Raw genomic sequence first — 27568 nt, 5'->3', positions numbered from 1 at the left:
TTGCTTTACATGGACTTTAAGGAGGAATTTGTAAACAAATATGTGTACATCCTTCTGTTAATGTGGAACAGGTGAAAATGATTTTATTGTGGTCAATAGTACCTCTTGCATTTGAATAGAGATGGTCTGAAGGGAGATTAATTAATAAATAAATACACATCCAGTGAAATCAGTGTTACACCATTGCATCATAGCTAAAGCTCATTTTCATTAATTTATCATCTTCATCATGTCAATGCTTAGTGAACTCATCATCTCCCTCTTGGAGAACATTTACACATGTGCATAGGCTTCATCATTTGTACTCTAGATTGTATTGTCACATTGACATGTCCCATACTCACAATGTGGAATTATAACATCAGTTGCAATTTCTTTTATTTAGGATCTAGGATTTCATTTGACTTAAATTTACATTTTAATTTAAGGGTTTTCCAGTGAAAAGCCTGTGCTCATCTGCACCGTGCAATCAAGAATGTTGAGCACTTATTTGATCCAGAATAAAAGGGAATAATCTTGATTAGAAAGAGACTTAAAGGGATAGTTAAACATTTACACTTATTCGCATATACTTATTCACTTTCTCACTGAGAGTTTAATGAGAAGATCGATACCACTCTCATTACTGTGTGTATAGTGTATAGTATATAGCGTATAGTGCGAGAGTCGGGAGGCATTTTGCTTAGCTTAGCATAATGACAAAGCAAAGGGTTAGGGTTGGGGTTAGGCTCTCTCCAGAGCTCACCAATATGCCGTCCTCCACATGTCTAAAGCCCATTAATGAACACTTTGTTTTTCATTTGTTTAATCCGTACACAAACAGAAATGTGCTACGTGCTATAACTATCAGTGATTGTGTTGATTTCATCATAGTGAGGTTGTCAGTGTTAATCATCAAGAAATAGCTCAAGCACATAACTTCCTCTAGAACCTCAAATTATTGTTGTGTATAGATTAAAAAAACAAGATATAACATGTTAACTGGTGAGCGTCAGGTGTATTTCTGAACTTAAGCAAGAGCCAGGCTAGCTGCTACCCACTGCTTCCAGTCCTTATGCTAAGCTAGGCTAACTGCCTCCTGGCTCTTGCTCCACACTTAACGGTACGACAGTGGTATCAATCATCTTATCTAACTCTCAGCAAGAAAGCGAATAAGTGTATTTCCCAAAATGTTGAACTATTCTTTCAAAGCCTTACCACTTTATCACGAGTATATGACAGCGTGACAGGTTGTGCTTTAAAGAAACAGTTGACGTGTAGGCCTACAAAGTGGATCACAGTGGTGCTTCGTTATCTTCATGATGGTGCATATACAGTAACATACAACCAATGCCTCATAATGGAAGTCTGAATTTTGGTTAATTTCCAAAATGATACAGACTATAGTTGGAAGTTATGTGAGCTGTTAATTATTGTGGCAAATACTATATTGAATGCTTACTGATTGCACAGTTTATTAGAGGGTAGACTAATCGAGGACAAAAAGCTGTAATGAAACAGATTTTGTCTCAACACTTGATGAAGTGACTTTCTTTATATGAATCGATTGACACTCTTGTGAAAGACTGTTTACGAGAACTTGCATAGAAACTCAAGCACTGCTTGGCTGGTGTAATTTCCTTAGAGAACCATGTGTGTGTTGTGTCTTTGTATATGGGTATACTATGTGTGTATGTGTGAATTCATACTTTGACAGCTACAGTTGTAATAGAGCTCATCCCATTGTTCTCAGGGCACGTTATTGTCTCTGGTGTATGACTCGAATCCACCACCTACCGTGTACACCGCCCCATTCAAGTGAAAGCCTGTCAAGAGCCATTATTCCTAGCAAGACCTCTGCTGTGATCTATGCCATGTTTCATCAAAGCGTGAAAATTTATTCCAAAGCCCACTGTCTGAGCATGTTAGCAAGTACTAAAATCATTGTGTGTGTGTGTGTGTGTGTGTGTGCCCACTGCTATTCTTCTTTCGCCCCTAACCTTTTGTCATTCCAGTGGACAGATACCAGCAAAAGCAGCTGAGCAGACAAGTTTGCCTTTCTCCTGTACTATTTCACTATGAAGTCTGGGTTGAGTGTTAGCGTGTGCATGTGTGTATGTGTGTGGTTAAATAATTAACACTGTTCATCGCCATGCTGCAACACATCCTTCACACACTGATCTGATTAAAGGGGCCCCAGGAGATACATACTGCCTGCCTACCATGCTCAATGACTAATGCTGCATGTACATGCGTGTGTGTGTACACATGAGTAATGACTTTTCATGTGTCACTGGTTGTGTCCATTAGTGTTTGTATGCTTTCGAGTTTGTGTTGTCTTGTTTGTTTGTTTGTTTGTTTTTGCCATAGTAATTTGTAGACTTGCTATACTGTACATGCTTAAAATGATTTGCCATATGACTATTGTGTGTCCTTTGCCTGCATTATGTATGTTTTGTGTGTGCACCAGTTAGAGAAAGGTCAGAGGTTAAGGAGTAGGACTGTTTTTCAACAGAAACAGCTCAATACCACCAAAGGAAATACTGCTCATAACATGTACAAACAGGTTTACAGAGCACAGATTGTACATTTTATAAGCATTATATATTTTGTCTTAGCTTTAAAGTGAAACAAGTGTTACGTCTGTACAGACAGTTTTACTGAAAAACAAAATTATCCTGTATCACTGGCTTGTATGTGAAACACTAACATTATGTTGAGTAGTATTAATTGACTAAACATGTTTATATTAATCATAAAACTGATAAAACACATTTATTGTCAAAAAGGCCACAATAGTGACTCAAGGTGACTGCATTCTTGTACTGAATTTTAAAGACGCATTCATTGATTTTTTTTAAAAATTTTGCCACTTGGGGGCAGTGGAACAAGCCGTAAACACAACAATGACATATTATCATCTTACAGTGTTGTTGTGGCAATTGTGTTAGCATTATCAGTTGCCAATTTGCACATCCGGCAGACACAGAGGAACATTAGCATCCATTTGGAGTTGTCTTTCCAATATTCACTCTCCTTTTAACTCTGTTTCAGCTACCAACTCCTGAGGGGAAAAATCTGGCTCTTAGCAGCCAAATGTTCCACTACCAGCTAGTCACTAATTTGGTCTGGCATTTGGTACTGGGCATGTAGTGTACAGTGGGTTTATCAGAAAGCAGCTGTCTGCTGTTGCTGCTGGAACACTGTGAGAGTGCTAATGTATGCTAATTAGCACTAAACAAAAAGTAAAGCTGAGTGTGGGATGGGAATATTAGCTTATAAGTATTTGTTCATATACCAAAGTATTGGACAAACTGACAGTTAAGCCAGATACGGCACTAGTTAAGGGATCACTGAAGTGATCGGAATTAATTCTGAGGGAGACATGAATATGTTAACCAAATTTTTGGCAATCCATCTAATGGTCTAATGGTCATGGTGGTGCTAGAGGTCAGGGAATAACCAAAGTATTTAGGGTTCATCCTTTGGATACCATGAATGTTTGTACCAAATTTCATAACAATCCATTAAATATTTGTCAAGACATCTCACTAAAAGCCAAAAATGTCAGTCCACTAATGACAGAAAGGGGATCACCAAAGTTGGTAGGATTTGTCCTCTGGGGACCTTGAATGTCTGTATGAATATTATGGTAATCTATCTAATAGTTGTGGACCAAAATGGTGGGCCGACCAATATTGCCATCCCTAGACTCACTGCTAACATGGCTAAAAATATTGATAAGTTTATCTACATACAGAGTTTTTGGGTTGCATTTGTCTGTCTCACATGCTTAATATTTCATAAAGCTTTAACCTAAACCCACAAAACTGATTTTAAGGCCACGTGGGGCAGTGGAAACAAGCTGTAAATGCAAAATTGACATATTATCATCTTTTGCTAAAAGTCAATGGCAAATTTGTTAGTAAACAGTTGCCTATATATACACATCTAGCAGAAGGAGCAACATTAGCATTCATTTGGAGCCCCATGTCTGGCAACCTGAGAAATGCAATATTTACATTAATTTTAGCTCTGTTTTGGTCTCCACCAGCTCCTTAGAGTAATATCTGTCTCTTTTACTACTAAATGCTCTGTATGTTCACCAGCTAACTTGTTATGTGGCTAACTTGTAGCTCTGCTGTATGGTAGGTTTGTAGTAAAAAGTGGGTTTTTAGAGCTTTTTTCTGGAAAAAATCTTCCTGCGATGGCTGAAAACAAAGCTGATGAGAGTGGTGAGCATACAAAAAAGGTCCCAACATCTAATACATTTACCTCTTTAATTCAAATCAAATCTTTTAAGGCTGAAAACTCTCTGTTTTTCTTGTTCCTTCATATTGATTTGGTTGGCGAACTGTTTGTCCTACAGATTGGATTAGAGTCCAGCTATATTCCAGCCTAAGGGGAGAGTAGCTGTGACAGGGCAGATAGCCACTGTAGAGACAGTCTAATCCATTCTAACTTTATAGAGAGCATCTCTGGAGAGACATATCACAACGAAAGCTAATATGGTCTGGACAGGTTACCCACAAAGGAATTTAACATGATTTAGAGGTGTTTCGGGGTGAGAAGGTCAGAACCGTCAGTCACTTGGCTTGTAGCACACATTCTATTTTACAGTAAAGTGTAGGTAAGTAGGCTGATGGAGAACAGTACATCAGGTTGTCAAAGTGGAAACTGGAACAAAGTCAATGTAAATTGTGTACTGGGGAAGCAGGAAATAATATAAAATGCATGATGACTTATCTGCCGTGACTGTTATTTTTTGTTTACCTCAGAGTGCTCCATATTTTCAGTCAATATTTCTATTTAAGGGTGTGTCCATGTCACAGTTGAGTTAGATCTTGACAGCACAGGCCTATACTGCTGTGTGTTTGCTGGCTGATAATGGCTTGCACCATTGAGTCATAGCTTAGCAACAAGCCTGCTGGCCTATTTTTGGTTTCAGGCAATTATCCACAATGCAGTGTGATGGTGTGGTTCTATGACACTTCCAGATTGTGGATGTAATGAAGGGAAAAGAGGTCTGTACCAACATCTGTCAAGTATCTCCCCAAATATGTGTTGCTAAATCTGGGAACTGAATGACCACTTTTTTATTCTTTTTTCATTTTTTCAAATCATTGTGTGGTGAAAACTGTATAGACGGTATACGTTTACATCAATGACTCAATGAGCAAATGGGCACTGCAACACAAACAATGGGTGTTTTTGCATTTTAATGGTTGAATTTTTTCATCTAAGCCTGCTTTAAACTTTCAGCATGATTTACATTTAAATCCATCTCAACTTTAATCTTTTTTACTTTTATTATACTATGATACAGTGGAATGTGCAATTTGTAATATAAATATACAAATTCAAGAAAAAATGTAGGTCACAAAATAATATGATACATGAAATACAGTTAGAACATTGGAGAGCCCAGTTTCTGCAGTTGTTATGGTAAATGTAATGTGTAAAGTTGTACTGTGTAAAAAATGCTGAGCTGCTGAAACAGTTTTAAAGAAAATCTTGTGTGATTGTGAAAATAATAACATCATTATCAGGCAAATTATGGCTGCACGGCAAGTACAATTTTTGCAGTAACAGTAATCACACAACAGTGCAGTTGCTGCATGCTCTATCCACATCCTGCTTTGTATGGCACTTCACAATGTACTATTGTGTGATAATATTATTGATGAGTGTGATCACAAGTACAACACCCAACTCTAACTAACTATAACTGTGATGTTGTCCATGTGATGAGTGCAACAATGCTTATCCTGCATACAGGATTTAGGGTGAAATTCCTCTTCAACTGTTGTTATGTGGCAGATTATAGAATGAGTGAGCAGGTAAGGGTTCAATGGATACTGCAGGGATCAAACTCCTCAGTTATGTCACAGCCTCAAATACTTACTAATCCTGCAGAAAAGAAAAAGAAAAAAAAATACTTTTGACAATACGAAAGACATTACAATGTTTGTGATTAATGTACATTACTTGCAAGAGTAAAATGAATATTTAAAGCCTCTTGGCTCTAGGCGTCTTCCGGTAATCCAACTGCTGTAGACTGAAAAGAGGTAATTAAAGGGAAGCATTGATCTAATGAACTGAGAATGAGGTCAGTTCAGTCTCAAGTCAATCATACTGCTTCAAATCTTCTTATGACGTACTGCAGCATTCCTATTTGCAGGAGATATGTAAAAACCACTGTGTAGGCTAGATTTCCCTGTGTTCAAACTGTAACAAAGAGCAACTTCCTGACTTGACAAAACCATAACAGTCAATGTATATCTGCACCATGATTCTGAAGATCTTGATGAATATGAGCTCAAAGCTCAGGGTCAACATCTCCATTTGTCTTTATTGTGACCTCTGATTTAAGGTCAAAGTTCATAGGTCATCCACAGCTGTCCAATTGGATATTTCCTACTGATTGATGCAATAAAGGTCATGATCTTTCCCTCTGTCTACTTCACACTATATCTAACATTATTCTATTTCTGTTCTATTCTATTTCGCTTTTCCATTCTTTATGCTTATTGTTACATACCAGCACAATAAAAACTGTCTTTGTCAGTTTCTTAAAAGCCAAAGATTTGTCTGGACTTCATGGCGATCTTTTAAACAATCCCTGTTTCATCAGGATATGCATCGGATTTAGGAAGCCATGCTCTCAAAATGCTCTCAGAACCATCTTGAGAAGTCATCCTTGGAAACTGTTTGGAAAAGGGCAGGTACTTACAGGAAATACTTGGCAGGTGATTGGATGAACCACCGTCTATCATCGTCTTACCTTGCGAGGCAGCTGGATTCACAACGCTGATTGGTCACAAGTGACTCATAACTTGAAGCCTGACAAGATGGATTTCTTGCGTGATCTTGTGATGTGATCTCGCAAATCCAGCTGCTTCGCAAGGCAAGACAATCGATGTATCAGGCGCAAATGAGTAACCACTGACCAAGCATTTCTCTCCAGCTTATGTCTTGGTATACATTGTTCTATTTTATGCACTTCAGAACATATTTTACAGTAAACCAGGCATATAGTGAACCATAAATCACTGACTCTCATCTGTGACACTGAGCAGGCTTGGCTGCATTCATTCTGAGCTGATTTCTTTAAGAAAGCATTGCATTTAGATTATGTTTGATTATCTCTTTCAGGTAAATGGTATTGACAACACAGGTCGAATTTGACCTTTTTTAAAGCACTGGATTTCTCAACATGTTTTGAATTGAAAAATGTTTTATGTAACTTCAATATTTATTTTATTGTATTGTTCTGAGTTGGCTGGTATTAATAAAAAAGCCACTTTTAAATGTTTTAAATGTTTATTACTACTAGATTTATTACTACCTCATAGACCGACAGATGGCTGGCTCATCCAAAATTTTGTGGCTTATAGTACCTAACACATGCAAATTAATATAGCCTAAATAGGTAATAATTGGTAATAAGAAACATTCTCTAATTTTACCTGATGCTGACAAATATTTTTGGAGGTTTTTAAGCAGTAAACAAAAGCTTGAGATTAGGCATTTGTGAGCCCTGTGGCATGCATAGAAATATATGTTTTGACTGTCATTCAACTCTGGGCTTGGCTTGATGATTTTACAAATATCAGGAAAATACTTTCTCTTTCTTCATTACTTATTTTCTTACGCCCCTTTCTATCTTTTTAGTCATCCAATCACTCTATTTTTCCCTTGTCATCATCCCATCTTTATTACCTCTTTCTCTCATCCTCTCCTCTCCATTTCCATGTACGCTCTGTTTATGTTTCACATTTTCCCATCTATCTCTCACACCACCATCTTACTCCTCTCCATCATCTTTTCTCTTCATTTCGCACCCATTCATCATATCCCTTTCTATCCCTATTACTCAGTTCATCTTGACCTCCTTTCTCCCTCTCGCCTCATGTCAAATCACTGCTCACTCTATCTTTGTTTCTTTTGCCTGCTCAGTAGCTTCATCTCTCCTCACTCCCACCATTCATTTACCTCTTTTCTTTTCTGTCATCGCTGCATCTCATTTTTATTGCTGCTCTGCTGTTGAACGCAGTTTTCCCTCACTCTCACTCACACACGTACTTCTTTTTTTCTATGTGTTAAGGTCTGGGGTCCCATCTATATTATGAGCAGCATTTGTAGGATGATTCTATTACATGTCTCCTAACTGCTGGATAATTCAATAAGCACCACTGAGATGACACACAGTTATAATCTACTTAATGAAGCCACCGTACTGATGAATTGTGTGCTTTCTCCTCCTTCATTTCTTCTTTCACTCACTCCCAACCATCCTCTTCTCTTTCTCTATGTTCCTGTACTCCCATTCTTTCCTCTTCTTGCTCTCTGCAGGGTGTTGATGGAGAGCCATTCGAATGACAGCCGGGACAGTGGTCATCACTGGTGGAATCCTAGCTACAGTTATATTACTCCTTATCATCGCAGTACTGTGCTACTGTAGGCTGCAGGTGAGTCCACAGTTGAATTCAGCCTCTCTTATTCATTATATTTCCTCTGAAAGTTTGCAAAGCTGCAAGTCTTTGATTATAGCACTTTGTTGGTAGTCATAGTATTGGGTTAAATAAACTATTGAAGCATATATAAGAATATATGTGAAGTATAGCTGCTTCAAGCCATTAGAACTGTCTTTGTGAATCTCAATTACAAAGGATGATAAGTCCAGACCAGGGCTTTCTTTCTACTTCTTCCACTCAGGCATGGCCATTTGAACTGTGTATGGTGCTTTAGTGCTACCTGTAGGTGAAATGTCATCAAATTTTGCAGGATCACTGCAACATGTGCACCAGTCATCTAAATTTGGTTTAAAACTGAAAGATTAAGTGCTTTATAAATGGCTGCATGGTGATATTCACACCTATAATGAAACATTTCTTCCCAGGGTCATGGTTTGAACCAAAGGTCACTAGAATTTGTTCAGTCGTTTTTGAGATCCCAAACAAACATATAGCCCACTGATCATTGGCAGATGTAACAATCAGTTGACAATTAAGACAAAGAGTCTACAGGTACAGCCATGCTAGTAGCTCTGTGAGGCTATACTAAGGTGCAGCAGTGATTTTAGCTAAATGCTAACATCAACGTGCTAACATAACAGTGCCAATGCTAACATTCTGGTATCATGTTATCCATGTTCACCATCTTAGTTTAGTGTGTTTGCATCCAAACGTTTGCTAATTGGCACTAAACACAAACAGCTGAGGCTGATGGGAATGGCCTTAGTTTTGTGGGCATTTGTTCATAAACCAAAGTATGGAACAAAGTGAAATTTTGAGTAGATGGTGGTGCTAGATGAAAAGTAATCAAAATTCATCCAGAAGGGAATGTGTGTAACAAATGTCATGGAAATCTACCCTATAGTTTTACATTTCACTCAAAATCACAAACATGAACCTCATTCAGTCTGGACTAGAGTGGTAACATTGACATCCCCAGAGCCATACCGTTAGTATGGCTAAAAAAATTAACTCTATGTCAGTAGTTCTTGATCCTGGTCATCCGGGCTCAGAGTCTGTTAGCCATCAAATTAGATCACAACTGGAGCTTTGGATGAATGCAGTGAACCAGTGGAATAGAAAATGTTCAAGGTTGCTACAGCACTGAGGAATAAAAGCCGTATCTGCACTGACAAATATAAGTTTGAATACTTTTCATTTCACACCAGTAAGCAAGAAATGTGTGCACTTGGCTTTCATCAGCACTTCTGCCTCAGTGTGTCTCCACTCTGAACCCAATCTTCTCTTCAAACTCTTAATGTTTAGCAAATCCTTCCTTTGATCCCTTTTTGCTGAATTCTCTCACATTAGTTGTGTTACAGATTTCAGTTTCATTTCCTATCAAGTATTTCATCTCACTGTGGTCATTTTAAAAAGGCATCAGGCTGTCCATCTTTCTCTGGGGTTGTGCTCTTATATTCAGATCACTGGTCTTGACCAGATGCTCTGTACTTTGAAAGAACAAAATGAAAATAGAATCAGGTGAAAAAAAACTGCTTTGTGTTTTCATGCTTGACAAACCCCAGTTAGGTCGAAACATCACACTAATAACACCACCAGGGAGTATTACTGCAGCTTGTGGATTTGTTTTTGTTTTACATTATATACTGTAGATTACACTGAATTAATCCCCTGTGCATTTTGCTGCACGGACAGCAATGGAGCGTTAAAAATCTTTGTGGAATACTGGATATGACAAATGACAAAATGATGCTATGACATAGTCTTATTACCATGAGACAATGGCAAAACCGATGTCTTTCATTGGGATTCAGAGAGTCTGAACAGTGGAACAAGACATACAAATTTGATGCAAATCTTAAAACTGCTGTGGCTCAGCTGGTAGGGAGGGTCATCCTATAAGTGCATAGTTGGTGGTTTGATTCCTGGGGCCACTGGCACTTGAATGGTATCCGCTGCCATCGGTGTGAGAGTTGCTGTGAATGGATGAATGAGAGGCAAGAGATAAAAGTGCTATATAGATGCATTCCATTTACCAAGATAACCGGAAGATTACCGGAAACTAAGGTAACATTGCTTGAGTGGAAGTTATATGATACTATCCACTTAGAGCTGATTATGTTGTTTGGATTCTTATATTTCACAGAAAAATCAAAGTGATCCCCACACTATGGTTTCATATAAGTAAGGCAAGAAATAGCAGCCACAAATTCTTGACTGAAAAGTCAAGTCTGCATAAAGGTCAGCACGAACTGTAATGGTTGAGGATTTGTGATGATAAAAATGATCAGAGACAAAACCTTTTTGACATTTTAGAGACATCCACTCTCTGAAAACTGTTGAGTGAATGCTTGCTTTCGGCACATAGTGTGCAATTTTTGTGGAAGTACATAAACCATAGATGTGTAGTGATGTTGATAAATGTGTATATACAGTGCATTACAGTTAGTGAGGCTAGATTTATTTTATATGGAATGTTATTTGCCTTTTCCACTATTCAATATGCAGAAAGCCTCTGGCTATCTGGTTGCAATAATTGGAAAATTGTTCTACATGAACATTATTATAATATGGAGGCTGACCTAGACTTCATTGGCAAGGTAGCACATATAAACTAATTTAACAAAACATTTATCTTTCTGCCGTACTGCCACCATGACCATGCAGATATTTGTCATTTCAGTGTAATAAATGTTCTTCCCTTTCTCTTACCTCTCTTCTCTTTGTCTTTATTATTCTTTAATTTTCTTTTATGCCTTTTTTCCCCACCCTCTCCCTCATCCTCTATCCCCAATCTCTCTTTTACATTCTACGTCATTCTGTACCTTTTCTCCCTCCCTACTCAATCGCTCATCTCTGCTCCCCTTCACCTTTCTCCATCTTCCACCCTGCTTCCTGTCCCACTACCAGTATTATTGCTGTAAGAAGGAAGAGTCCGAGTCGGAGGAGGAGGAGCCAGACTTTGCCGTTACATCCCGCCTCCCACCGGTCCATTCCAATCACAACATTGTGGCGGCGACGGCCGCCGCCTCCGCCATCCCAAATGGCCCAGCCCTTTTCTCCACCCCTCCATTGGCCAGGAAACTGACGCGTTCACAGACCTTCTGTCCATCCTGTACACACTATGAGCTGCCTTTCTACCTCCAGCCCCCTCAGCCGCAGATCCACCACCAGCCAGATGGGTTGAGGAACGGGGGTGACCGGATTAGCTACCGCAGCATCCAGCAGCAGGATCTGGACCTGCCAGTGCCTGTGAACATTTCAAACTACCGCAAACCAAACCTCGCCCGGTCGGTCACCATGAGGGACATGTTCACACGCAGCTGTAGCATCAGCACTGATGTTTAGCTGGGCGAGTTTGGAACTCAGTCTAGTTTATGCTTTAATGGATTGGGATGGCCTAGTCTGGACTGGGCTTGAGTCAGACTGTGTTTTGTCATCATCTTGACCAGTTTAATCCCCTCTAGTATGGTCTGATCTAGTCTGGCAGAATTCTTGCAGAATGGAGGACTCAGATGGCTCTCAGGACAGGATTTTAAAAGGTACTCTGCTCAGGTCCAGGACCTTACTGTACACTTGGGCCAAAATAGAAATTAAAGTATTTAAAAAATGTTAAATTATCAATAACATTTATTTCTTGGTTTGTTTTGTTTTTAATAGTTCTTTTTTAAACAACAAGAATTGAATTTGTTTTAAGATTTGATGAAATTTGTGTAGCCTAACTTCCCCTGGACTCTTCTACTCATGGCCTGAAAGACAGATGGATTCCTGCCATGTCAAAATGACATAATCGGCAGGGATTTTTTCTCTGCCATAGCTGCTACAAACAAAATATGAGTAGGAGAAGTTCACTGTTTCCCCTCTCCTATGATGGGATGATCTGTCTGTTCCTGCATCCATAGATTACAGAGATTATGAAATATCAGTCACCACCAGTGGAAAGACTACAGGAAGAAAGGGGGACATCAGGGGGGTGTTTTAGCTGTCACCCACAGACATTTTTAGAAAGACTTAATTTAGGCCATAATATTCTAACATATAAAGGGCTCACAGAAGAAGGAAATCCCTACTTGTTTTCCACATGATTCATTCATAGAGGTCTCCAGTTTGACAGAAGTGTCTGATGACAACAGTACACTACACTTCAGCAGAGATAGGTCTCTTCGTTCTTGCGGACAGGGGGGACTATAGGTGCCAAAGGGGGCTGCATTTGTGCGAGTGTGCTTGCATGCATGTGTGTGTGTGTGTGTGTGTGTGTGTGTGCGTATAACTCGATCAATTGTTATACCAGAATTCTTACGCCGTAATTAAACACAATTTTTCACCCCCATACTGAACCCAGTGGTGGGTTGCAATAATATTTTAAACATTTATTGTAATGGGTGAAGGGAGCGTACTGGTTTCCATGTGCCCTAAATTCATGTTAATGCAAAGAAAAGACCCGAGCAGATGATATGACGAACTCTAAATGGGTTTGCAGCTTTTTTGTAAATGTTTATTTTACAGATTATTGCTATAACAAAGGCTCAAGTTGTAGATGGCAGTTATAGGAGCGAAAAGTTTTTACGGCAACACTTTTAACTTTACAATGTGACATTCATCATAGTTCTCCACTGAAGTTTCAGTTTGTGGATTCTTCACTGCATTCCTTATGTTGTCTCTAATTTGTTGATATATGAATTCATGGGCTGAAGATTCATTCACCTCTGAAGGCACATCTATAAATATTTAACAGGCCATAGCATACACGGCAGTCTCTCTCTTCTCTCAACTCATTGGACTGAGGAATATTCGCTCTTGCTCTGAGGTACTCAGAGAGTTCCTTCCTGGGATTGTTTTTATTTTCTGTGCTTGGCTGGCCAGCCTGGCTCGAGGGCTGATATTCTAAATGGAGGAGCAGTGGCTGAGTTTTATGGACACGGGACACACATTTAATGAGTGAAATTATTTACAGCTTGATTTTAGAAGAGGAAATATCGGTGGACGTGCGAGGGGCTCAAAGCTGATTGGACCTGACCCCCTCGCCCTCTCTCTCTCAAAATGGATGGTAAATGCTGTTGTACCTCCTCTCTCTCTCTTTCTCTTGATTTTAACAGCAATCATGCTCATTTATTTTCCCAAAGGGTGAAACCTTGAGTGATTTTGATTAGTTTTTCCTCTTGTGACATGTGCTTTCCTGCAAATACACTAGGACATAATAGACATGCACGCACACATTCACACACACACACACACACACACACACACACACACACACACACACACACACACACACACACACACACACACATACAAACAATGCTATGCTTTCCTTATTTTTTAAACTGAAACTATGTGACAGTTGCACAGGAAATTTAGTGCCATAAAGAATAATGAGACAAATATATTATTATTATCATTATTATTATTATTATTATTATTACAGGTGTATATTCAAATGCAGTGTTGCTTTTACCTTAAAGTATTTGAATTACTTGCTTTATTTTATGATCCAGCTGTTTTTTCAGACTAAGTACAGTGCAACAGAAATGTTTCTGTCCTTGTTTCTAATGTATAACTAACAGACACATTGTTGCTAATAAAATGGTGTGAAAATCTTTCTGATCTGTTTTGTTGAGTTAACATTTCTCGCAGTTCAAATTCGTATTTGAATGTTTTTGAATGACAAGCGAGGGAAGTCACTCATTCGATTCGAGTCATTTACACATTTAGAATTTGCATTGTGTACTTTTATGTCAAGTGAAGCCTCTTGATAATAACGTTTATCACATTTTATAGTAATGAGAATGCATATAGTTAGAAATTCTCTGACCATATTCCTGCTGGATGCCAAATGTTAAACAGTGGATTCAACTAAAACCGTGGTGCATCATCCTGGATTATGTTATTTAGTGAGCTGCTAAATGCAGGGTAAATATCAGCTAGATGACATATGTGCTTAGGTTGGAACACCACACCAAAGACAGGACAGCCATGCAGAGAGTTGGACCATTTCCTGCTAGCAATCTTGTCGAAAATAGAGATTTATTTTTTGTCTAGACGACAGGATTTAAAATGAGATGATTAGTTTTACTGATCAAAGCAGCATATTACAAGTCTGTTTGGATATCTCTTTGTAAAATGACAGTCGTGTCTCATCCTAGATTGAAAACAGCAAACTACTTCTGCTTTGTTGGCTGCATATGTTGGCTATTTGTTGTTGATGAGCCAACATCCGTTCATCATCTCAACTCATAGAGGAAAATAAGTGGTATTCCCCAGTAGCAGCCAAAAGTTGTATTCTCTAAAAGCTTACAGGTGTAAATATGTCTAAGACTGAAACCAGTGAACCTACTAATATGTTTTTCTTTGAGTTTTTTAAAAGATGAAATGTTAAAGTGAGAATTCAGTAAAGACTGTCAAACCTCTAACCACAACAACAGCAATAAAATGTGTTTGCACACAGATCCAGTCAGGCCTGAGGAGGCAAGGTGATAAAGAAGACGGCAAATATGTTTGAATGGGAAGGATAAGAAACAAGAATGGGACAGCGAGCAGATGATATCCACAATGAAAAGTCATTGTACAGCAAGGCTAAAAGATGAAAACCAGAAGCTTTATTCTGGCAATAAACTGAGTCAGAGAGGAAAGAAGAATAATACAATAAAAAAAACTGAAAACTATATCAGAGGAAATAGAGGTAGTTATTAGAAGAATGAGTCAGAGCTAATGAATGAGAAATAGCACATACCACAGAATATACAGACAGATGGAGGCGTAGAGGAGCTGATATCAAACTGAGGCCTCCCTGGCACAGGCATGAATAGCCATTTTGTGATGTAATTAATACAACAGCACTGCTTCAGCCATGAAAAACATTTCAGATTATGATTGATTCTCTTTGATGTGGATATATTCAAACTCCCACTTATTTCTACAATAATGACAAGTACTGTAACAGGGAATTACTGTCACACTATGCACAAGACAAATAGTCTGGAAATGTATTTATTTATTCTGTTTACAGTCTCCAGATTTCACACTTAATTATTGGGGGCCATTTGATTATTTTTGATTTCAAGTTCTACCATGAGGCGTTTAAAAAGTCTAAGTTGCAGGAGTTAGATGAGAAGGAAGGTTCAGTGATGGTGCCTTTCTGTAACTCATTTTAAATGCTGTTTGGCAGGTTCAATGTGGGCTAGTGGCCTTCATCTGTCTATTTGCACACTTGAAGGAAAAATCTGACATTTTGTCAAAATAACATCATCTCCATTTCCTTCTGGCGGCTGTCTCTACTGTATGTTTTATTCCAGCCAAACCTAAAAAATATGTGTATTTATCTATACTGAATTGTCAATGTTTGGTTGCTTAAATATGTGAACTGCCTGACTGTTTGCATGTGTGCACTACAATAATATACATTTTTTAACGTAGGTTTTTGATGAGGTTCGTGTGCATTCCTGTATTTGTGTGAAGAAGTGCTTGCGCAAGCTGTGTGAATTATTTAGAGGCATAATCGCCTCCAGTGTAAGCAGAGCTCGTAGCATGGCCTTTAGAGGTGTATCGATGTTTTATGACATGCTTTGAGTCATCCACCTCATCTATGAACCCCACACACACACGCTCACCCTGCAGCAGATTGTGCTCACGCTCTCACACTCTGTCCATTGCATCTCTTGTGCACTCATCTTTTTCTGCTATCTCTTCCTCCTCCTCCCTTATTCTGTTGTATGTACATATGTATGTATGTGTGTGTGTGTGTGTGTGTGTGTGTGTATGTGTGTGTGTGTGTGCCTATTTTATGGACTCTGGCCATAATTCCCCAGCGGTGGAATTTAGAGGTATAGGAGCACAGAGGAATGGCTGGGATTCCATGAATTATGAACATGATAGATAGGAGGCTTTCCAACTAACATTACAAACCAATGCTTCCTACCTTTTCTTCTCCTTTCCTCTTTATTGTTCTGCTGTTCCAACCTTTCGCTCCCATGTCCCTTGCTCTCCTCCTGTTCAGTTTTTCCTTACACTTTTCTCACCGCCTCCTCTTCTACCTCCTCATTCTTTTGGGTCCTTTCCAAAGTTCCTTTAGATTATCAATAGTGGAAGACAGGAGATGTGGTTATTAACCTGCTATATTATCATCTATATATGGATTCTGTGCAAAAAGCCAAATAGACAGTTGATTTAAAAGAACTGCAATGAAATTGTTGGCAGGCTTAGGACTGTAACAAGTCCAAAAAAATATAAATGTGTTGAGCATGAAAATTCATTTTGAAACAATAGATAAACTTGAGGGAATTGCCAGAGAGAGATTGCAAAAAGAATTGTCAAAGGAAACTGAGATATTAAGATTTTTGCCACTATTATAAAGGATCCTTCAATTCCCATACTGCAATTTAATAGCATCTTTCATTTGACCGTCACTGTCTGTTAAATGTCTTTATCTTTCCAACTCCATGCCCCTAGTTTTTCTGTCAAATACTTAAAGTCTCAAGTCTAACTTGCTTTTCTTACACTTCCTCCAGAGCCACAGAAGATGTTATACAGCTGTTTTCAGCAAATTCTCATGATGAGTAAACTGACATTTATGTGCAAAATCAGTGGAGTGCCCTTTTAACTAAAGGTCCACCTACTACACTTTTTCCAGAGATTCAAACCGGATCTCATGGTCTTCCTCAGTGGACGAAGTTTGCTTAAAAAAGCCAGAAAGTAGATGTACAGTTAAGAATTTTTTTCTAAATACATGTGAACTTGGTACTCAGACAGGACTCAGTTACTAAGCAAATAAATAGTGCACATGCAACATAATGCAGCCAGTGTAGATACTAATATAGTACTCTAAAAACATAATAGTCTTTTCCCACAGAGGACACTTTGATATGTAATTGCAGAAAAAATTCATTCAGCTGCTTCAGTTTCAGGGTCCTGGCATGCTGGCTGATGGTTACACTGTCATGGCTTACATAGGACACTTGATTAATGTTATTAGTGACACCTGTGCTATACTATGACAAGCCTGCCGTATATCCATGTGTGTGCACTCTTGATTATTTGTGATTATGTTCACATGCAGCATCCAGCATCACTTATAAGCATAAACAAAGGCTGCTGCTAAATACTATAAAGATACTCGGTTCAATCAAAGGGCCAATAAAGGCAGAAACAGTAGCATCTCAACCAACAATGTTCACTGTCCAACAGAGAACAATCCTTGCTAGTACTTTAGTCTTTTATTTCGGTAATCCTAAAAGACCCCTCACCACCAATATATGGACATTAACCAGATGGCCAAAAATAAACAGGCAGTAGCTTTGAGAGGTTGGTAACACATCACAAAGAGCACTTGTGATCAGACTCAGACTATAGTCAAAAGTACAACCAACACCACAAACAGACTTCTCTGTTACACTCATTAGCAGTAACAACAGCTGATGTATTTGCTGTGACATTGTGAAAATCATTATTGCAAGTGTTTCCCTCTCATTGCTGTGTCAGAGATGGGTAGAAATAGCCATCCTCCACAAATCTCTCCCTCCTCTCACACACATGACTGCGTCCAGGAGCCATTAGCGGCCAGTGTGTGTAATCTTGCGATTTCTAAAAGGAGAAAAGGCCATGCATCCTGTCTGAATTTTTCATTCACCACCCTCTCTGTCTCTGTATAACAACTGATAAATAAGCAATGAAATCCTGAGGACATGACGCAGAATGGGCTTGATTTTATGTCCTCCACACCCCAACACCAACCCTAGACATACATTTTGTCTGCGTCTCTCCCTGCCTGTCTCACCCTCTTCTTTTCTCTATGAAGCCTGTCTGTCTCCTCCGCACTCATCCTGTTTTTTCTGTGTTTTAAGAGCTAAATCTTTCCCCTTCCTTTGGTACTTGTCCAGTGAACCGTACTGAGAAGACTCTAGCCCTAATATGTTGTGGAAAAGTGTCTGTGTGTGTCTGTTTCTGTGTGTGTTTTGGTGGACTGAACACGACCTTTTGCTTTGTTAATCCACCACCGATTTAGATTTAGAGCCCTGGTGGCTTTGAATCAGTCTAAGAGGCAGCTTGGTTGGTGAGGAGTCCAGAGTGGCTTCAGTTTAGATTAAAAACATGAATATATGGCACAACATCACACTCTAATTATGCAAAATTCTTCTCAGTCAAGAAGTGTGTGGGTTGTTTCAGACAGTGAGAAAAAAGGAGAGAGTGAAAGAGAGGTAGTCTAAGTGTTGAGAGAGGGAATCAAGTGAGAGATGAAATCAGAAATGTATGAAAGTTAATATAAGCGTGACATTGTCGCCATCTAGTGGTCAAATAGGGACAGTTGCTTTGTTTACACATTCCAGTCACACATAAGGTTAATTCATTTCAATATCACTCCAAACTGAGACAGTCAAATTAGCTAATTTAAAACTTGGATGAGAGTAAAACTTATATATATCACTCCTTGGTTCTCCGTGACATTGTTTGATGCTATATTTGGAGACACCCCTTCGCAATGTCCATAGTTGATTAAGAATAGATCATTTCCCACCTTTTATCCAATTATGGTGAAACCTCATAGATTCTATAATTTTTTATGTTGCGACTTTAATCAATTTTGTTGTCAAAATACCGTTACTCACTTTCTAGGACCTTGACTCCTATTTACAGTGTATTTATATCATTGTTTGAAGGACCTATTAGATCAAAAAGTGCATACTAACTACCCCGAAGCTACAGAAAATGTAGTAACTACAGTGACATAACTTTAGTGACATGATGAATTCACTTGGCATGACAAAAATCTTTTTTTTTTTTTTTTTGCTCTGTTTTGCTGACCACTCTCTCCATGTGCTTAAGTCCAAGATAGATTGAGTAATGTGAACTATTCTTTCTTAATTTGTGATCACATAATTACTTTTGCTTTTGGTTACCTAGATAAAGTGGGTGGCTCATTTTACCCACTGGCTCTATTTACCCCGTTCTCCCCTACGTTTTATATTCAACCCATGTGCAGAGTATCACATGTAAAACCAAAATAAAGCCATAATAATTATTAATATTTTGAGAAACATCTAATAAGCAAATGCCTTATAATCTCCAAAAACTCCCACGTCGAGACGAGAGGAGCAGTTGTGAATCAAAATCGCCAGTCACACGGCTGTTACCACGGTTACCAAAATGTACCCAAGTCCTGCCTCTCGCTTTCAAGAACCAATCAGGTTTCAGTGTGAGACTGTTTACCATCCGCCGCGAACTGCAAACTTCCTACTTTTCTCTGTGTTCAAATGCTGTACTTAATGCATCAAACTAACACTAACACACGCACTATTTATTAAAGTTGAAGGCAATATGAACCCAGAGCAGCCCGCTGAACCCCACCGTAGTCCAAGTAATTGTCTAGCTTCGACGCCGGACGTGAATAGCTTGAAGAAAGGAGCACTGAAAAGGTAACGCTAACTGAACAGTTAAGCTAGCTTAAATATTAATGCATTTCTTGTTTCCTGGCCGATGATCACAAACTGTTATTACCCACTTTTTCAGCTTATGTCTTCAGTCTTTGCATCAAACAAACAAATCACCTACCTTTTCACCTCCAAGTCGAGTTTCCTCTTTCCATTTATTCTGCTCAAGTTGCGTGAATGTGAATGCAGTGCGAACACAACAGTATCTGAGTAATCCTTGGTTGATTGCACTAATTATTATTTAGCCATGGCTAGGACACTGACGGACACTTCAACTGTGTGTTTGCAGGAGCTGTAATTAAATTAACTTAAAACATAAATGATGTGATTTGTTTGTTACAACTAGTTGGAGAATTTCTCAATGCCAATGCAGGAAATGTGCACTCTTGTTGTAACCCTGTTGTTGTTTTCTTTTAATGTACACACTAGGGATGTAACTAACGATAATTTTCATTATCGATTAATCTGACCATTACATTCTCGATTAATCATTTCATCTATTAAAATGTCAGAAAATAGAGAAAAATGTCCATCACAGTTTCCTGAAGCCCAAGGTGACATCTTCAAATTGGTTATTTTGTTTCACCAACAGCCCAAAACCTAAAGATATTCTGTTCACTATCACATAAGATAAAGAAACGCTGCAAATCCTCTCAATCCAGATGCTGGAAGTGGGAAATTTTGCTTGAAAAATGTCTTAAATGGTTTATCGATTATCAAAATAGTTGCCAATGAGTTTTCTGTCAATTGACTAATCAATTTACCAGCTAATCATTGCAGCCCTAGCACACACAGACACTTTAGTGTCTTTAAACATTTCTCATCAAGTGAAACATGTCATGCCTTCAACAATAGTTTCCCCACTTTTCTCTCCCTAGAACTCCATTCTCAAAGTTTAAGAAAGTACACTCCAACTTCAAATCACCCGTAAGTACACCCCCCCTCTCTATCTGTAACACATACACATTAATCCTGTATGTAGTGCCACATGAACATTACGATATCATGGCTGTCTGTTTTGCACTTGACAGCTTCAAGTAACAGAGATTGCTAAAGTTAGCCCTGAAGAGGAGGTGGCAGAGCTAGAGAGGAGTCGAGAGAAGCTGGACGCAGAGATAGCACAGCTGGAGGCTGAGTGAGTACAGCTGTGTGTGTGTTTGTCTTTCCGTATTTCTGTCTTTGAGGTCCAGTGGTATGGGTTGAGGTTAAGCATGTAGTGTTGATGATTCAGTTTAGGATTAGGGGACAATGAATCGCTAGTGATGAGCCCCATAGTTTTGTCAGTATTACTGTTATTTGCCTCTTTTTGAGATGTTTATAATTTAGTATGTGTGTGTTGTACTGTATATGAGCATTTGCACATATCTGCTTTTGTGTGAGACCAGTTGTGTTTCTCCAGGGGCTACAGAGTGGAGGAGCTGGAGCATCATATTGATATGCTGCATGAATACAATGACATCAAAGACATTGGACAGTCACTCCTGGGCCGTATCGGTAAGAGAAATGCTCATATAGACTGGAGATCAATCCTATTTAGTGGCATTTAAAAGTGCACTTTAATATTAAATTCCACATTCCACAACAAATCTATACACAGGTGAATATTAAGGCCTCTCTTTTCTACCATATACAGTAGAAAATAAATGAGTTAGACCTCTAAACATATCAGAATTTCAATTTAAACTGAATGAACTGAGCTGTAAAAAGAATGACAGGTTCGATGATAGATACTGGAAAGTGATAAAGTAATATAATAGTGATTAATGGTTTTTAATGTGTTAGCCCTTGTGCACATTCTCTACAGCACTGATCACCAATAAAGATTGTTCAGCAACCAGCTTTTGTTTGCACTAATCTGGATCCTAAACATGCACAGCTTTTGATCAGTCAAGGTTGCTGCGGTCACAGCGACTTTGCATGATGGGAATTTACTAAAGCTTACACATAGTGTAGTGTTTCTTAATCAATTTTCATTCCTAGCTGTTTCGGTGTGATTCATCCAACCCTAACTGCGAACTTCCACTCCTTTAACCCAGTTCTTTTGATTAGATCAATACAATGTCATTCTAACACTAGTGCACAGTCACATGGAGGCTGTGGGAATGAGTTTAATTTTTCCTCTAAGTGGCCTGAGGTGTAGAAAATTAATGGTATGAAAGCAATGTGAAGCAACCATAGTTTACATATAATACTCGACTTGTCCTCTTATCCTGGCAGCCATTTATAGGACGCTTCCTCTCCTTTTTAGCTGTTGCCTTTTTTTTGTATCCATGACAGATGAAGTCTTGATGCAGTTACGAATGATTCTCAACTATTTCCTCTTGAGCTCTCCACACCAAAAATAAGAGTGTTGCAAGATGACAGCTGACCAAAACTGAATGAGTTGTCAGTCTGTCTATATGACTCATGTTTGCACCTCTTGGCTCATTCATAATAAGGCAGTGTGAACCCTGAACAGACTGGATGAGACATACAACAATATGTTTTTCTCTGGTGTTATTTGGACCAAAGAATGTAAGCTATTTAAAGATCACATCCTGATCTGTGATCACATCCTTAAAAACTACTTAAATGACTCAGAATAATATAAATAGACAAAATAAGATTTATTATCACATACAATAGGGCTGTAACTAACAATTATTTTCATTGTCGATTAATCAATTAATTGTTTGGCATCTTAAAATGTCTTGTTTTGTTTGGCCAACAGCTCAAAACCCAAAGGAAATCAGATTATCATCATGTTTGACAAAGACAGTCATTAAATCATCACATTTGAGAAGCTGAAACCAGCAAATAATTGGCATTTTTACTTTAAAAATGACTAAAACGATAATGCATCCATTCATCCATTTTTCACCGCTTATCAGGGACCGGGTCACGGTGGCATCAGACTGAGTGGAGATTAATAATCGACTAGTCATCGCAGCTCTAATATACAGATGTTGTCACAGTCTAGTAGTTTTTAGGAACTCTGCTGTACAGCATTAAATAATATGACTCTCAGTGTGGAAAATGAATGAGATCATATTTCCAAAACCTGATATTGCTGCCAAAACTAGGATTATTGCCCTTATCCTTAGTGAAAAATTATTTTTAACCGATATTGTTAATAAAAGCAAAAAATGTTTACTGATCACGTATTTTATATGATAAGGTACTGCAGCTGTAGCCTGTATGAATAATGTGAACTGAAGTTGAAAATGTGTCTTTGTCACATTACAACATATTCAGTGTTTCTCCTAGGTTGATTTCATTTTTCCAGCAGTTTGGGAAACAATAGACGAGACTTCTTTTGGTCTTGAGAAGCTGCAGCATTTATCAAATGACACACTGTAGCCTGTACTGTACATTTACTGCCAGACTGACAACTTATCGCTGACCTTTTCCTCTGCTCCGCTCGCATTCACCTTCACTTTTCTGCCGCTCGCTCAACCACACACTCGCGAAGCTCACACATTACACGCTCCCCCTATTCTTTAACGGAGCTACGCTACACATAGATGTCCTTTGAAGAATGAGGAGATGGAGGATTCTGGGATTTGATGCACTAGTCAATGACTCAAAACTATTTCACAATAATGAGTGTTATCGTGCTCGCTCTGTGTGTGAGTGAAAATCATTAGTAACCCATTGATATTAATGATCATGTGAAATCTTAGCAGCGGCGCTCATAATTTTGCAGCAGTGGTGTGCCGCTGCAGAATAAATACTGTATGGGAGAAACACTGATATTAAAATTTGTTTGTTGATCTGTTGAGATTCAAGTTGTTCTACTGCTGGCCATCAGAGGGCAACAGAGTGGTGTCTCTACCAAGACTAATTTGAATCAAAAGCCAAGCCAATTCTCACATTCAACTTTATATTGTATTTAATTGTACAGCACTGGTTATGTTTGCATTAGATTGCATTGGCCTGCCTATAAAACACTGAATCCCATCAGGCTTTACAGAAAAATGTCTTTGGCTGAAGTGTTATTTGAGCCAGCTGGGTTACATGATTCATCATATCATCCAACTTAAATTACAAGAAGCCACTTAAAGTCCCTAATTTTCTGTGTCTAGTCATATATTGGCATTGTTGCCATATTTCATTTGATGACACTTTTTTTCTTAAATTGCAATGCTATGTTTAGTAATCTCCTTACTCAAATCATTGATCTGAAACCAGCCACTACAACATAGCAAGCCCCCTCACCTTCCTTTCTCAGAGAGATCAAAAGTCATGTTGGAATTTCACTTCCTTCCTATAACTTTTAACATGATTCCCATGACACTACATAGTACTTTGTGTGGGTTGTAAATCAGTAAAATAGTGACACATGTACTGGGAGCAAACCAGTATGAGGAAATAGGCTACGATTAGTGAATAACTGTTGTAAATGTGTGCATCTTTACAGTAAATGTTTGTGTACATAAGGTTGAGGAAGTGTGGAGAAGTTCAAGCCTTTCACACTGTTAAGAAAGTTTTGGTGAATCACAGCCAAGTCACATTATGGTCTGTGTGTGTGTGTGTCATAACAAACATGACTTTTCACCTACTTTTATATGCACATGCTTGTGTGTGTGGTGTCGAATAAAATCTGGACATCAATTTAGTCTACTTATCTTTGACACATTTTATGTTATACCATTATTGTTGATTTCAGTCGGTTTTTATTTATTTTTAGGACTAACACATTCCTCGATGCTCTAATCTCACTTCGTACCCACTTCTATGTTACTCCATGGAGAAAAACTCTCATTTTAGATGAAACTGTGACGTAAAAACTCGCTATGTCTTTAACATCTCTCAGATTATCATCCTGACAGTGGAAAGTCAGGATGATAATGACCTCTTAGTGAATAGAGATGGCGTTTCCCCTCTGAGACAATGGCAGTCTTTCACATCACTTACACACATACACGGTCACAATCTCCGTCTGTCATACAAGACACACACACACTTACACACACTGTCAAATACAAACACACATCATCCTCTCTTTCTCTCTTCCTGCTCGCTCTCTCACACTTTCTCTCAAACACACACTTTCACAAAGAGTCTACACTTGAACACTGAGTTGCTGTGTATTGTACTGTATGCTGTTTTTCTGAGAGGGAGGAGATGGGTGGGCAGGCTGTAAAGTGAGAGGAGACAAGAGGAGATGCCCTGCAGTACCCTCTAAAGACAATGTCCTTTTGTCTCTCGCCATGTCTGTCTGTCTGTCTGTTGGTCAGGGTTAAGGTCATTGTCATGTCTCCTGAGAAATGTCCTTTCTGACTTTCTAGTCATTCAAATACTCAAATTTTGACCAGTTCACAGCTATTTATATAACCTCTGAGTTTTACAAATGAGAAATTGTATTTAATTTTATTGCTCTTTGTCCTCACTGTGGGACAGCAGGAAACCTGCTGGAAAACAGTTTCTAAACTGTGTCAGGCCCACAGCTGGCAGTGTTTTTCATTACTCCGCTGTGTTTCTTGCTAAAAAAAAAAAAAAAAATTAAGATGAGCTGAAATGAAAATTTACCCTGAAACAGAGTTTGCCATCGTTATTGATAGTCTGTCAATATGATCAATCGTATTGTTGAAATGGCAAAATAAGAATTAGACTGATTTAGGTTGATTTTGTGGATATGGCGATAAAATGAACAAACATGAAAAACAAACATACTGTCTTTTGTATATACAGTGGAAGTATTCGTTCCTCATTCTTTCCTCATTCCACCAGCTTTGGTCAGAAGTTGTTGATTATTGTCATTTGCTCTTGAAAGATTCCTTTGCTTGTAGTCAACAGTGTTATTCCTGGATTTATTTACATTTTTCCGTTTTGAGAAATTTTTATTCAAAATTCATTCAACAGTTAAGTCTGAAGTTAGCATATTATTTAAGTACAGTACTTTCTAAACTGAAATCGCATGAAATGTCAGTGAAAGAAAATATGTACAAAACTTTCTAATGCAACAAAGTCTTGAGCGTTGCCCCGCAGGAGGAGATGATTGACTAAACCACATCAAAACAATGAACGTCTCTGTAGCTCCAGGCCTTCAAACCCCCCTGCCAACAGCACTGCATGTACATACCCTCACGGAATGAGAATAATGTGCATAACATATAAGAGAAACAGTTGCATCTCTTGAGGGCTCAGTTATTGCTTATTATTATCAAGGCCAGTAAGAAGACCAAGTGAAGATGTACAGTATATGAGTGAGAGAAAGACGGAGTGTAAATCTAAGTTCTTGATTCAAAATTTCTCAATCTAGCCAGATAACATTGAAATAATTGTTTAGAATAAAATGTAATTTGCAGTTTTGATAATCTGTTATTTATCTAATTTCTTTATCAAGAAAAAAATACCACAATTTCTCCCTCTTCTCTACTGTCTGCTTCACATTACTTACTGTATGTTTTAATATTTTGTGTCTCTAACTGTTGGTCAAATAGAGTTAAAAAAAAAAATAATTAAGATTTAGTTGTGATCAATTGTGATGGGTTTGTGTCATTACTTTTTATATTATGATAGACAAATTATTGATCTAAATAGTCCACACATGAACTGATAATAAAACCGCTGACTGCGCATTAACATACTAGAAATGCTACGGCTTTGTCAGCCCTGTATATACATGTGTTTCCTACACAACACTGTAGAAGCCAACTGGTCTCTGTATCAGGCTCAGCCTGGCACAACTCAGCATGGCTTGATTCTGTATGATGCAAAAGAGCCAGAGATCAAGCTAGTGGGCGTAATTTGTCAGATATGCTAGAATTTATATAAACTGATGTTAAGTTTATGGGAAAAACTTTTTAAAAAGCTGATTTTATATTCTTAGTTGCATTGTGACAATGAAAACAATGGAGATGGATATGACAAAAGGTCTGGTTTAGTTTTTAATAGTTGTTAAAGTTACTGTGTAAAATATTTTCACCAAGTACAAGCCTTGTGTTTAAAGTCATTCATTTGTTTGGTACTGTGATGTTGGTCTGTTCAGTGTTTTGTAGATTGTTTGAAAAGAAGACTAGAGGGAGTTGACCCTGTAATCTGCTGAAGGGGCCTAACCCCTACTTTGCTATGTCTTGCAGCTGCTCTGAGGGGGACCACCACACGAGATCTCTACAGCCACTTTGGTCTGGAACTGGAAGACTGAAAAAAAAAAAAGACTGGGAAAAAAGTATGAAAGTACAGTGATGAGAATCGTTCCCAAGGCGAGAGAGGCATAAAGAAAACACCAAAGAACTTTGACATGAGTGTGGATTCGCTCTAAAGATGTGCCTGGAGGAACGGTCTTAACCTCAGCCAGTCACTACTGGCTCATTTACAGATAGGTTTGCCCATGTTCTCAGTGATCCTGTTTTCACCTCTTTACAGAGAGAGATTTGAATAGTGGCAATAAGCATGAAAAGAGAATGATATCATGCCTGTCGGCCCAGCAGGCAGGCATGATGTCATACCATCTACTCAAATGGTTGACTTAAGGCTGTGAAAGAAAACTAAATGTTTTTATGATTTCTCTCTAGCTCACCTCGGTTGTGCAAGAATATAAATGCTATTGAGACACTCCCAACTTTGGTGTTTTGTGTTGACATTTGAGCTTATATTGGTATGTTATTTACAGAAAAAGGGACAAATGAAAGTGTAACATGAAATATATTAGTTCCTAGTATATTATGCTTTGTACACTGACAATAAAATGTCATAAATTTGAAAAAA

The 27568-nt window shown here is 38.4% G+C and overlaps 2 protein-coding genes and 1 long non-coding RNA gene across 3 annotated transcripts in view; 2 read left to right on the top strand and 1 right to left on the bottom strand.

Moving 5' to 3' along the window:
• The window catches only part of fam163ba (family with sequence similarity 163 member B, genome duplicate a), a 27763-nt gene extending 15733 nt beyond the window's left edge, over window positions 1-12030 (top strand). Inside the window, exons 2-3 of the mRNA XM_042394354.1 lie at window positions 8335-8450; window positions 11367-12030. Of these exons, the coding sequence (XP_042250288.1) occupies window positions 8358-8450; window positions 11367-11804 (531 nt within the window). The 5' untranslated portion in view covers window positions 8335-8357 and the 3' untranslated portion in view covers window positions 11805-12030. The remainder of the gene's footprint in view (window positions 1-8334; window positions 8451-11366) is intronic.
• LOC121885169 lies at window positions 10162-20262 on the bottom strand. The gene is made up of 3 exons (XR_006092480.1): window positions 19998-20262; window positions 16372-16518; window positions 10162-10432 (listed from the first exon to the last, which is right to left on the bottom strand). It is a non-coding gene; the product is annotated as an uncharacterized LOC121885169 (long non-coding RNA).
• On the top strand, window positions 19635-27568 carry swi5 (SWI5 homologous recombination repair protein). Its single transcript, XM_042394356.1, has 5 exons — window positions 19635-19861; window positions 20755-20803; window positions 20908-21011; window positions 21276-21370; window positions 26941-27568. Exons 1-5 carry the CDS (start codon window positions 19764-19766, stop codon window positions 27003-27005), a joined length of 411 nt encoding a protein of 136 aa, XP_042250290.1. The 5' UTR covers window positions 19635-19763; the 3' UTR covers window positions 27006-27568.

The sequence above is a fragment of the Thunnus maccoyii genome, chromosome 19 (genome assembly GCF_910596095.1).
Source record: "Thunnus maccoyii chromosome 19, fThuMac1.1, whole genome shotgun sequence".
Lineage (NCBI taxonomy): Eukaryota > Metazoa > Chordata > Actinopteri > Scombriformes > Scombridae > Thunnus > Thunnus maccoyii.
Note: the sequence above shows the minus strand (reverse complement) of the source record. Positions and strands in the feature narration are given on the sequence as shown.

Bases quoted from the DNA above. Each gene is read 5' to 3' on its own strand.
- swi5 (XM_042394356.1), top strand. From the start codon at position 19,764: ATGAACCCAGAGCAGCCCGCTGAACCCCACCGTAGTCCAAGTAATTGT. The intron at 19,862-20,754 runs GTAACGCTAACT...TTCTCTCCCTAG, and splicing joins AAGAAAGGAGCACTGAAAAG to AACTCCATTCTCAAAGTTTA. The intron at 21,371-26,940 runs GTAAGAGAAATG...TATGTCTTGCAG, and splicing joins GTCACTCCTGGGCCGTATCG to CTGCTCTGAGGGGGACCACC.